Source organism: Patiria miniata, unplaced genomic scaffold, assembly GCF_015706575.1.
Source record: "Patiria miniata isolate m_02_andy unplaced genomic scaffold, ASM1570657v1 HiC_scaffold_9, whole genome shotgun sequence".
Lineage (NCBI taxonomy): Eukaryota > Metazoa > Echinodermata > Asteroidea > Valvatida > Asterinidae > Patiria > Patiria miniata.
The window spans coordinates 22029031-22042043 of NW_024037076.1; the positions used below are offsets into that span (position 1 = coordinate 22029031).

The 13013-nt window shown below is 37.0% G+C and overlaps 1 protein-coding gene across 1 annotated transcript in view; it reads left to right on the forward strand.

The window, feature by feature from the left end:
- Positions 1-13013, forward strand: part of LOC119720060 (transcription factor 12-like) — a 108033-nt gene that overhangs the window by 29020 nt on the left and 66000 nt on the right. The window contains exon 4 of the mRNA XM_038189580.1: positions 4548-4627. Within this exon, the coding sequence (XP_038045508.1) occupies positions 4548-4627 (80 nt within the window). The remainder of the gene's footprint in view (positions 1-4547; positions 4628-13013) is intronic.

The following is a 13013-nucleotide window of genomic DNA, read 5'->3' on the forward strand; positions in this document are numbered from 1 at the left end:
AAGCTCCCGCAGGATTACCCAAAAGAAACAAGTTTCTGTCGAGGGGCTCTCCAAACTAATTGGCTAACAGTGATTGATACATTTAGGATAAAATTCATTAAATAAAATATTTATAAAATTAAGCAGTTAAATGCAAAATATAATTAAAAATACAATTAAAAATTACAATAAGATTTTTACCATTGCACTCACAAACATTCATTATTTGTATATACTGTACATGTACAATGTATGTATCTTGATACAAATCACCCTCATGGAATCCATGAGCAAATACATACATAGTACCAATAGACAAACAAGGAGATATGGCTACCTGCTTACATTTTTATTTTTCACTGATGTATTTGTGCTAAGTGTCTACATGTATATATTGTACAAACTTGCATGTATTTTGCCATTTGTGCAAATGAAGACTAACACGGTATGTGGAGTGGGTGCAGTTTGGATTCATGTCATTCCACAGAATTTGCCCTTTTACACATGTACAATAAAGTCAATGTATGGGAATAACAAATTATGAAGAGCTCATTTTGAAACCAGACTTTTTGTGCATGTTAGGCATCTCTCAAAAGTAGCTATGGTGTTACATCTACAATCTACATGAAGATTAGATGCATTGTTATTGGCAGACTCTTATCGTCTGTTATACTTGCATCTTATTTGTTGGTACATGTATGGTGAAGCAAAAGTTCATTTTAAAAATTCCATTTTTACCCCTCAGCCGAGAGGCTCGAGGGGTATTGTCATCGCCTACGGCGTCCATTTTTATGTCTGTATGTCGTATGTAGTTCCCGGATGATAACTTCAGTTAGAAATGTTGTTTGGGATTGTAACTTTGGAAGGGGGTTGCCCTTAGGAGTAGGCAAGTTGGGATAGGTTTTGAGGTCAAAAGGTCAAAGGTCAAGGTCACCATGTTGAGTTAAATGTTAATGGTTTCCGGATGATAACTTGACTCTGGCTGAGGGGTTTCAACAGCAACGCTGTTATTATATTTTTAGCTAATATAAACATGTCTTGTTCATTTAGAACTTGCTTGAGATAAACTTTCACCAAGTACAGAAAAACATTTCTGTAGCAATTTTTAATATTTGTTGAGCTTTGTATCAAGGGCAATTCCATGAAACTTGGCTGAAAATGAAAAAATTAATGAACTCTTCAAAATAACAAGCTTCACAGCCTCAGATGTGGTATCAAATTAATGGGACAAGATCTTTCATTTGAATAATGTGCCAATGAGATGGATGGTCAAGTGGGGTTTTTTTAGGGGGGGGGGTAAAAAACCTGGTATTTTACCTAAGTTTTTTTTTTAATTTTAGGTACTCATTTTGGCACCTTGTGTTAAATGCAAGTCTTATCGTGTGTTTTTGTTTTAAATTAAGAGAAAAGGTTTCATGGCTATTTTCAAGGGTATTGTCAAAAGAGTTTGTTGTTTGATAGTTTCTTAAATGTTGAAACTTGTACCAAAGATGGATGAACAAACTGTAACGTGAGTTACCGTAATGGATCCCTCTACAGATTTCATGAATAATTTTTTTAAATAATAGTAATGATAGAATATGACTTATTACCTAATGGAAAACTTTCAAATGAAAGGCATTTAATTTTTTTCTTTGTCCTTTTTGTGTAATGTGAGTCCCAGATAAAAAGTTATTCCCAGACCAACAGAATTGTATGATAAAAATATTGCCCTTTTTTGTGGGTTTAATCATTTAATTTCAAATGACTTGTGAAAAAAAAATCCACCCTAAATGCTTTGACTTTTTAGAATAACAGCACAAACATGTAGTTGAGCGAAGAGTACCCTCTCCAAATGTAGCATGAGTTGCCATGGAATTGCCCTCAAATGCTTTTTAGGAGGAGTACCACCCTAACAGTCCTGTATCCTACAATTGTAATATGATTTATCAAGGTAATTGATGTAAAGTGTCCGTACGTTAAAGGGCTGAGGTACACAGTGTTTGGAATGGACATACCTGGTACATGTAGATAGTACACGTACACTGCACATTATGTATTCCATAGGAAAGGAAACTGTCCATTGACTGGAATAGCTTGGCAACAGCTTCCTGCTTGGCTGCTACAAAGCACTTGGTCTATAGTACTTCCTGTATTGCTTACATTCTGTATAGCAATCAATCGCAGTTGCTTCTTCCTCTACCTATTAAATATGAATGCAATTTCATTGCATTATGAAATATCTACACAATAGTAGACTCCTTGGCCAGTGCATGCAGTTGCAATTACATATTTTTTATATGTAAGCCGTTTAGTTTTGATGTTTACATAAATTTGTTAACATTTTCATATTCCGAGTTATGTGTTAATCAATCAATATTCATGGCTTGGTTTTTTGTATTTTCTGAGGGTTATTACAATTTGATTTTGAAATTTCAAAATGAATTACCGTACATGTATCTTAATTTTGCACAAATTACCGGTACATTCTCATCAGTAGATTTAAGTTGATTCAAAGCTTAATTACTGTTAATTACAATGCATTTCTTGACTTGCTTTTCAATTAACCAAAAACCAACCGCGTTCATGTAGAACAGCAGATGTGTGAATAAATTGTGCATTTGATGATAAAAGCGTGAAATGTGGCACATTGTTAGAAAGTACATGTACATTACCTTCAATAGGATTTTTGGCTATGGGGCTATCTCAGATTTGCCCTTTGGTACATGTACATCAAGTCCATTATAGTGGGAGGACAATGTGGTAGATGTACATGTACCATACCTATACATTTACCTACACTGTACATTGGCAGGTAATGCAAAATATCAATTTCAGTTAGTAAATGTCATGGTTACCATAGCAACTGATATAAAAAAGTAATTAACCTTGGCATCCAAAATCACCGCTAGAGGGCGCTATATTAATTTGAGGGAAAAAAATTTTTTTTGAGTTGTTCCAAAATTTGAATCTTTTCAACCAAAATCAGCACAGATACCGGTAGAGAACAAATGGTAATGTTATCAAATACTTTCAAATTTATAGATGCTTTGCATTTTTCATGCAAGTAATGTACAAAAAGTATCCAAAACTAAACAAAATTGTGCAAATTAATGTACATGTACCGGGGTAAGCAGCTTTTGGTGCAGATTGCAGCAATATTGGACTTCAAGCATTCATTGTAGTTGGTCATGTGACCATGAATTTTAGTCTAATGTGGATACTTGATGGGGATACAATGTAGGTTCGGGCAAAGAAAATATGGTTTTGACTCACTAAAATACATCTTATACATAACGAACAAACTTTATTATTTGTTGTGTTTGTTATTTTGTTATTATTTGTTGTATTTGCTGTGTTTATCGGGCCATTATCGGTGACCAGCCCTCTACCCGGTCTACCACTGTTATTCCCATTAAAAAAATACCTTTTTGGTCAAAAACTTCGAAGAAGAAAAAAAGCAAAATTCTTACCATCTTTTGTTCAAGAATTTTACCTTAAATTGCTACATTGTATCCATGTTCATGGCCCATTTCTATGAATTGAGCGTGTGATTGCTGTTCCAGCAACGAGCCCCCAAAGTTTCCCAAAAAATATAAAAAACTTATGTACAAAATGACCAAAAATTGATCAAATACAATGCTGTCGTCAGTAAATGCACTCTTGGCGAAAGTTTTCGGAACACGCCCCTTTGTCTCGATTGATGTGCATGCGCATCTATTTTGCATATGAATTGAGACATTCAGGAACTGGGCCAGAGCTTATGGTGCACTCGCGCTTGTTCACATACATGTATCTGCAGTACTAAGGGTCCTAAGGTAAGCCTCAAACACCATGATGTGGCTTCAAAAATTATTGAACCAACCATGAATTATACCCCCCTCCCCCACCATAATTTTGCAATAATGTTACCCTGGTCTGGAATGACAAATAAAAAGTGCATAATTTACATCCTACATAATGAACTTTTCTTTCAGTACGGGGACTGAAAGATTAAGACATTAAAGAGAGTAGTACATTTACCCATTTTTGTGGAAGGAATCCAACCAGTGGATGGCCGCACCACAATGTAGCATGCCAGCTGTTTGATGACAACATTCCTGCGTCCAATATTTGGATGCATGATGTGCTGAGGAAATTGAACATTTTAACAAGTTTTTCTTTCTCTCAAATTTGAAATTTGCAAACTTCACTGAGATCAACATTGATTTTATTGTATGTCATACATGTACATTATGATTAAGTTCAGAGTATTTGTGCAAGAGCAAAGTGCGCTAACAGAAAGCATTATGTAAGCGCTGGGTCAAATAGGTGGGAATTTAATTTAAGTTTAACTGTTCAGACATCACTCAGTCTCAGGAGAACAAAATGTGTGAACTAAACCCTTCCTTTGTTGTGTTTGAACTTACTGCTTCAGCGGCAAGTTGAACTTGATTCAGTGTACCCTTCAAACTGTTCAGACACCAATTTAATAAAATGGTCTCTGAACTCCCTCATGGTTAGCACAACTTTATGAGTAAAATTTACATCCAAGGCTGTTAAATTACACATTTTGTTATACTCTTTAATCCAATATTGTTCTCACGCAGGTAAATCCAAGGACCCGTACTCAATGCCATACCCATCTATGTCCAGAGAATCTAACCTTACACCTAATGCACATGTAGCGGTAAGTCAGTTGGTTCTTGTTTTTAAGATGTACATGTAGTATAAGACAATACAAGTCTTGTGTTCATTGTGTGAAGGGGTCAGGTATCATACTGCACATTTGTATATCCACATGCCATGCAACAATGAGCAAGCAAGGATCAGTAAGTGGATTTCATTAATAAATAACAAATAATAATAATACAGAACATAGCGCTCTAACTGTCAAAGAAAGTACCACAGCACTTTACACAAAGTGGACGAAAAACCAAAACCAAAAATAATCTATATAATTAATAGAGAACAGTTCTTGAATACATTCTGATATGTTGTAAAATGATACAGTTTTTTGTTTTAATCAGTGATACATTTTCCACCAAAAGATCAGAGAGGGTGACAATGAAAAATACAAAATTATCGCACTTTCCTTTCATTTGAAACGTGGAGAAATACGTCATGTACTAAGTGTTTGCCAAGCATACAGGCAGTTATTGGGCCAATGGGCTTTGAGGTTTTCTTTGAAAAAGAATGTTTAGATACACATGTAGACAGAGCCTAATATGTACCGGTATGTTCAATGTAGAGTCATGGACCATATTCATAGCAGAAATTAACACACACAACAAATTTGGTTACAATTGAAAGGGTCCATGAAGTGAATTTTTCTTAGGAACATATTTTAAGCAACTGTCCACTCCTCTTAAATGTATGAATAATATTGACATCCATTGTTAATTTTATGGAAAAGTGCACTTCTTTAAACATTTACACATGTAAAATCTTCCATGCTTTTCCAGACAACTGAGGGTGCTGTTGTTGTAATGTCATTTCAGGAAGACACTGTTCAGTTTAGGGGTTTGCTGTTCATTTGTTCATTTGCTTATTGAAAATATTTGTGAGAAAAGTTTGCTCATTGGCTTACTGCCATGTATTGACACAACACGAATCACAAAGGAAAAGAAAACTTACGACATCCAAATATCCAAAATTCTGGCAACGTTTGGTGCTGAAATACCGGTAGCTGTAACATGGAGGTTTCTGCCTGAAAATCACACTTTTGCTCAAAAAGGCACAAAAATACCCTTGAAAATGGCCAAATGAAAATTGAAAAAAAGGTTAAATGGGACAAAAAGGTGAATCTCCAACAATTGCATTTAAAAAAATGACATTGCATGGGCCATGGCATATTTGTATTTGTATCTCTGTACTATGTACCTGGAATTTCTTCTGCATGTATGTTGGATCAGGAATTTGAAAGGGCAAAGATATTTTGATGTACATGTACATGTAGATATGATGTTGGATAATGGCCCAGTATTAAGCTTGATCAAAAATAAATGAGGCAAGGAACTTTTGATTTGGAATAATGAATGAATTTAATAAGCAGAGATGCCACTTTTCTGGTTTTAACAGGAATTCCGGTTTTTAAAAAAAATCTCACAAAATTCCGGTTTTTCCGGCCGTCAAATTAACCAGAAAAAAGAGAAGAAAAACTGTGGAAATGCGTTGATTTTTTACCTCGATTTAGTACATTTAGGCGCACGCATGGCACAACATTGTTTATTGAGGTAGTCTTAAAAACAGTCTTTGTGTATGTTGTTGCCGAGCCTGCATGCGATACAAGCGGCCAACGTACTTGCACGCAGTATACAATGGCGCCTCGCGCGTGCTTCTCCGCGTGCGGGCGTGTTGTGTGCTAAGCTAAGCACACGTAGCATTCAGCCTGGAAATCAAGTCTATCATTTCAGCTATCGGTGGTTTCCGATCGCAGTGATACATGTGAATACAAAAAATGCGGGTACCAACCATGTTTTCGTTGAGCGCATCGCGTATTGCAAGGATCATGTACACCGACAGCAGTGTTGTGGAATCATGCACGTTTCGTGTCGAATATTACGTTGGAAATTCGGGTAGGCACAATAAATATTAGGAATATGGAAAAAGTCAAAGTGATTGAACGAACCGACAGCTTTAAAGGCCATAGAAGCAAAATTAAAAAATAAACAGAACTTAGCTTGGCTACAAGATAAAGATGACAATGGGGACTTTGTGTCGGACACAAAGTGGCTTTTTCACACACTTTTTTCAAGCAGCCGTTCCGTTTTTTTCAAGCAGACCCAGTTCCGTTTTTTTTCAAGCAGACCCTGTGGCATCTCTGAATAAGTTAGTTCAAACATTATCTGAATGACAATCAGTTGCAATATTTTCCTTCACATGGCTTAGTTTTAATAGCAAGAGATTTCAAAATCCAGTTATCCAATTTCTGTGTCGCCGTAACGAAGTTTTGGGAGACACTTACCAGTCCTAAATTCTGTACAACCGTACGACCGTAGACCCGCAGGTTACATGTACGTCTGTCCATCCGTCAGGGCAGCTTACATGTAGTTTCCGGATGATAACTTGAGTTAGAAAATGTTGTTTGGGATTGTAACTTCGGTAGGGGGTTGCCCTTGTGATTAGCAAGTTGGGATTGGTTTGGGGGTCAAAGGTCAAGGTCACCATGGTGAGTTAATGGTTAACGGTTTCTGGATGATAACTTGAGTTGGAAATGAGATTTTGGTGTCTAACTTCGTAGGGGGTTTGCCCTTGAGTAGGCAAGTTGGGATTGGTTTTGGGGTCAAAAGGTCAAAGGTCAAGGTCACAGTGGTGAGTTAAAGGTTAATGGTTTCCGGATGATAACTTGACTCCGACTGAGGACTTTTAGAATAACAGTTATCCGATTTCACTGGAAGCTCACATGAAGCTGAGCCTGGCAGTCATGCAAACAGTGACCAGTGAGGCACTTAAAAGTCATCCTCCAGTTAGATTCTCACTATCAAGACAATCACAACGAAAACATTTAACTGATAATTTATTCCTCGATTTATTTGTTGTTTTCTGTTTTCTGTAAACATTTGATAGGCGCATTACATGTAGAGCATAATATGAAATCAATGGGGAGCTTGTAAAGTTTAGAACTGTAAATTTATGATTTAATCATTCAAAAAAATAATATGAGGGCAACGACAACCGGTATATAGCCCAAAAAAATGTCTTCGGTTTCTGGTATGGAGCTTGCCCCAAAAGTGGTGCGTTGACGCGGGGTTTTTTTTCCCCCTACTTTTTTTTCTTTAAATGTCAGCTGATATTGCAGCTGACGCTTCGACCCCCTCAAAACTTTCAAAAATACCCTTCAGAGTGGAGCTTGAGGTGACCTCAGTAAGGCCATAAGGCTTTAGAATTCTGCACCCACTTATGATCTCGATTGACACGAACAACATTCTTCGGGAAATTTGGATAGTCAATACCAAAATCAGAGAAACGTAAATGTCAGACCATACAGCGACATCGACAGTGCACATGGCTATGGCGATTCGTGCGCAGACCAGAAACCGGAGACTTTTTTGTCAATTATTTGCTATATATTGAAGGTTAAGATGTGACAATTACATATTTGATGCAAGGTTTAGTATAAGAGAGGAATAAAAAAAATGGGGGGGGATTTCTATCAAATATATTCCCAGTCAGAAACAAATCCTCATGATGATTTTTAGTGACTCAAAAAAGTTAAACAATGTTATTTAAAACTTCTCATACAGGAACATGTAGGTAAGGCCATTGGTGGAATTCTTTTGAACAGCCACATTATTTGGACATGAGTTGAACTAATGAAAATAGAGAATTTGTGACAAAGAACTACATGATTGGACTCTATTTTCTTTCAGGGGGGGGGGGGAGTTCAATATGTATGATTGTTTCACTGGAATGTATATTGGGTGGCACTGCTGCAGGATTGAGGACTAAATTGCATGCAGACAAGGAGCTGTCATGATGAATATCTGGGCAGGAACTATCCATCAGTGTGGCAGTGCCCTGCACAATGATTGGATAACATGCTGGATTCGTAATGACTGGGTGTGGTGAGCTGTCATTATGACAAAATGGGTTGGAACTCTCTGATCAGTCATTGTGTGCTATTCATGCACTTGTGGTGAATTGGGTGAGAAACCATTTTCTTGCACTTTGTGTCACAAGAAGGTTTAAATCTAACTTTAGTAGACACCGGTATGTGACCATACTTGCTGTGGACTTGAACACATGTACCGTACCAGAAAGTTGCTGCGATTATGCTACATGGGGTACAGTGAAAACAAGTACATATTTTGATGAGAAAAGGATCAGTAGGTATTTCCCTTGGTTTGTATAGAGGCATGACACACGCACATGTAGGTCAACAGCAGCTGGTTCAGACACCTGCTTGACTGGTAATCTCCTTTGACTTGTAATCTCCATGCATGTTATGTACATGTACACATGTACGTACTTGCACATGGACATACACATGTACCATATTTCCAGTACATGTATAAAACTGGTTTGTGTATCATAACCCCATCAGCTGATCTATGCTCCAGCTGGTTTCTACACAAGAGTTATGCACGTACAGACATTTGTGCATTTGTACAAAGAGTGAAACTGTTGTTGGCTTTTCAGCATAGTTGGGGTCCGATTGGGTTGAAATGTTGTACATACATGTACATAATCAGGGACGTGTTATTGATAAAAAAAAAAAAGCATATTGCAGAAAAGCCCTATGTTCTGTTCATTAAACGGACGTAGACTTCTAGTTTTCATTGCAAATGTTTAATTCTAGAAAACCTACAATTAATTTAGATGTTATGAAAAGGGAAATTGTTTCAATAACTGTGTACATTTTCTATTTTCATGTCACATGCTAAAGTTTACAATGCATGTCTTTGTTAAAGCATGTTTGAGTTGCTTAAACCTTCTGCATGTACTTGCATGTAGTAGCTAAACTCTGTCTTCACCAATGTACATTCACAGTACTTCACTTTTTATTTATAATCAAGGTTACTTAGGCCCCCCCCAAAAAAAAAATACTTCTGCTTCCGGTTTCCCTACCTACCCTATTCTGACAGCCCCACCCTAATTTTTTCATTGGAAAAATGAGGAAAAAAAACACCCAAAACCATCACTTTATACCTTTTACCTTTGTTTACACGTAGACGCCTCCGTATGGTCGTACACAAAAAATTGGTAAAACAAAAAAATCCCTACCTACCTACATGTACCCTACTTTCGAATGCCATGTAATTGGAAGCAGAACTAATTTTTTTTGGCCTTATTGTAAACCTGTTTGTACATGTATGTATGCTAATTGTGTCATTCTATGCAGATTCAGCTGAATTTCAGTAAAGGTTGTCAGGTGACCAACTCTGATTTTGGATGACTTAATTTATAAATGGCTTGATGCACCTTATGAACAAGCAACTAATAATTCACAAAACTCAAGTCATTTCTGTGATATGTACAAATGTAAGACAACTTCTAAAAGTTAGCTCCATAGATGTATGACTTGTGACTCAGCCTCAGACTCAAGTCACTATCAACAAAGACTTGGACTCAGACTAGACACATCAGACTCTGACTTGTGACTCAGCCTCAGACTCAAGTCACTATCAACAAAGACTTGGACTCAGACTAGACACATCAGACTCTGACTTAGGACTCGGACTCAATGTTAGCAACTCGGACTTGACGACAACATGACAAATATACATGTGCACATACATACATGTATGTACACATGTATGTTGTTATTTTTAATTGAAAATTGACATTTTTTGGGGTGCAAAATTCAAGTTATATTAATGAAACCCATACATTTTATATTAAATTGTACCGTGCAACTCCCTCTGTAGTTGCACAACCATTTAACAATTGTTGACTGCTGTGATGTGGTATGGTTTTTAACACTTGAGGGGTGCATACTGGTAGCACCTGAGGTGAAGACAAGGGAGATATATATGCGCCCCAAGGGGGTTAAAAACGGCACATCCTACATCACAGCAATCAACAATTGCTTGGTTATATCGTGCCAATACATGTAAGTCAAAAAGATGGTTGTAACTTACATGCAAGAAATGAATGAAATCACTACAGTGTAACCCTTGATAACTGCAGGCCAGACATCGTGAACAGTTGCAGTTCTCAGTCGCGAGCGCGTAGGCAGGCCCTACACGCGCGTGCAACTTGTGCAATTTATATGCAGCGCAGTGTGAGATTTATTTACAAAAATGTATAATGCAACTCAGTGTACGGTACATGTTTATGAAGTAAATGGTTATTTTTACTGACTAAACACGTGGCTGTTCTAAAGCAATGAAATTATAGTATCTAAGCACACGATATAACAGTGCAAATTGATAAGTGCCCTACAGCCACTGTACCACTCTTTACCGGGTACGTGCATAAGCCTAGATACAGTTTAATGAGTTTCCACAATTGATAATTATTGATAATTAAAAGTTATGTTTATCAACAATTGAAAGACATGTACCTGTACATGTATACATGTAAGTACACATGTAGTCATCCAACTAGCACAAGTGGAACTCAGAATTATGTCATGTGTCTTAGGTTAAGAAGCTGAAGGTTGTGTGGCACATTGAACATGTACAGGGGCAATTCCACGCAAAAGTGACCATGGCTGGAAAGTGGAAACTGTATGAAATCTTCCAAACTACAAGCATCACAACATCACATGTGGTGTCAAATTATAGGGGACAACAAGATCTTTCATTTGAGCGGTGTGCCAGTGAGATGGAATGTAGTTAAGTGTGATTTTGGGTAAAAAAGCTTGTGGTTTTTTGGGCTAAAATCATGGATTTTTGGTAGTCATTTTGACACCTTGTTTTAACATGCAAAATGTGACTGTTATTGGAATGTTTGTGTTTAAGACAGAGAGAAAGGCTCATATATTATAGGGAAAGATTTTCATTATGTTGCAGTTCATCAAACTCAGATTTTATGCCATGTTAGAAACCATAAAGAGGAAGTAATGTGATTGATGTAACGTGAGTGACGGTACCTCCCTGCAATCTCATGTCCCTTGCATCTAAAATACACACTTACATGTACATTGTGTTTGAGTAGCCTCATGGCATATAAATGTAACGAGAGTGACGGTGGAATTGCCCACATGTATATTTAGTCTATGTTCCACAAGTGGGAGTGGGTAAGGAATAATCATTCAAACTTGACATACATGTACAATATATTTGAAATGCTTATAAAATCCCATCACTTGTGCGTGCAGCAGTAAAACATGCTCATCTTTAAAGGGAATATACATCATTTGCTTTTGCTGTAATTTTCAGAAATGGATGGAATTGGGGGGTTGGAAATATAAAGCAAATATAGTTACACTGACTTTTTTGAGGTTTTGGGTTCGAAAATGCTATAAAAACCAAGAAAAACGATCATTTTCCTGTAGTCTGGTTCCCTGACTCCATATAAGAAGAAACAGAGCAGTTTACATACATTGGGGAATTGTAAGGTCAGGGAACCAGTCTAGCTGGCTCGTACCCGTTCATAGGTTGGTAATCGATTGCAAACAAGTGCAATGGTCAATTGGGTCCAGTATTTGAAAAAAAAGCCAGTTGTTTCCAACGCTGATCGGCCGATCAGCGTTGGAAATTGATACAAAAATACCACTTTTCTTGAAAATGACAGTATACCAGGTGCCATAATTTTACAGGATGCTTTAGACTGTCATTTACCAACATCCTATTAAGGTATTTCGCAAAAACTTGGTAGTTTTATTTTTCGATGTTTGCAAATGTTGTATATTCCCTTTAATACTAATAGCAATACAAGATTATGCCACACTGTTGTGGCCATGTATCAGGATTCAAGTTTGCTTGAAGACAAATTCAGTGTATAAAGCAAGACTTACACGTAGGGTATGATGTACAGAGTTCTGATGATAAATTGAGTTGTGTTATAATTTGTGTGTCTGTCATATTGGATAAGGCACCATCCTATTCCATAGCATAAGTAGACAGGTATTGATCTTCATCTAACAAGTATTTTTGGACTGAAGCTGAGATTCATGTATTGTGCACCTGCCTGCTAGAATCCTGACAACTTTGACTGATCATATCTGATAACCTCCAGACCAGGAAGCTCATTACTGTTAGCATAGATCATCCCCGAAACATCCCATTCACAATCGATCACAACTTGACATGGAATCTCCATATAGAACCTTGCATACCAATATTGTACACCAGCATGAAGATATTGCTGTGGCTTCTTATCTTTGAGATTGATAATTAGACAAGAAATACATGTTCATGTTTAGGTGTTTTCTTGTCAATTCCTTGTTCAATCCACATAGATCCTGCAGCCGATTTCACAAAACTGTATGCAAAGGCGCAAGTCTACTTGCGCCACAATTTATTGCGTAAGTTGCACAACATTTCACGCTGGGCAACATTTCAGTTATGACAATTTCACCAAAGTTTTATAGTGCGCAAAAGAATATTGAGAAATTCCATTAGAAAGTGGACATGACTGAAAAATAGAAAATTTATGAAATCTTCACAACTACAAGCATCACAACC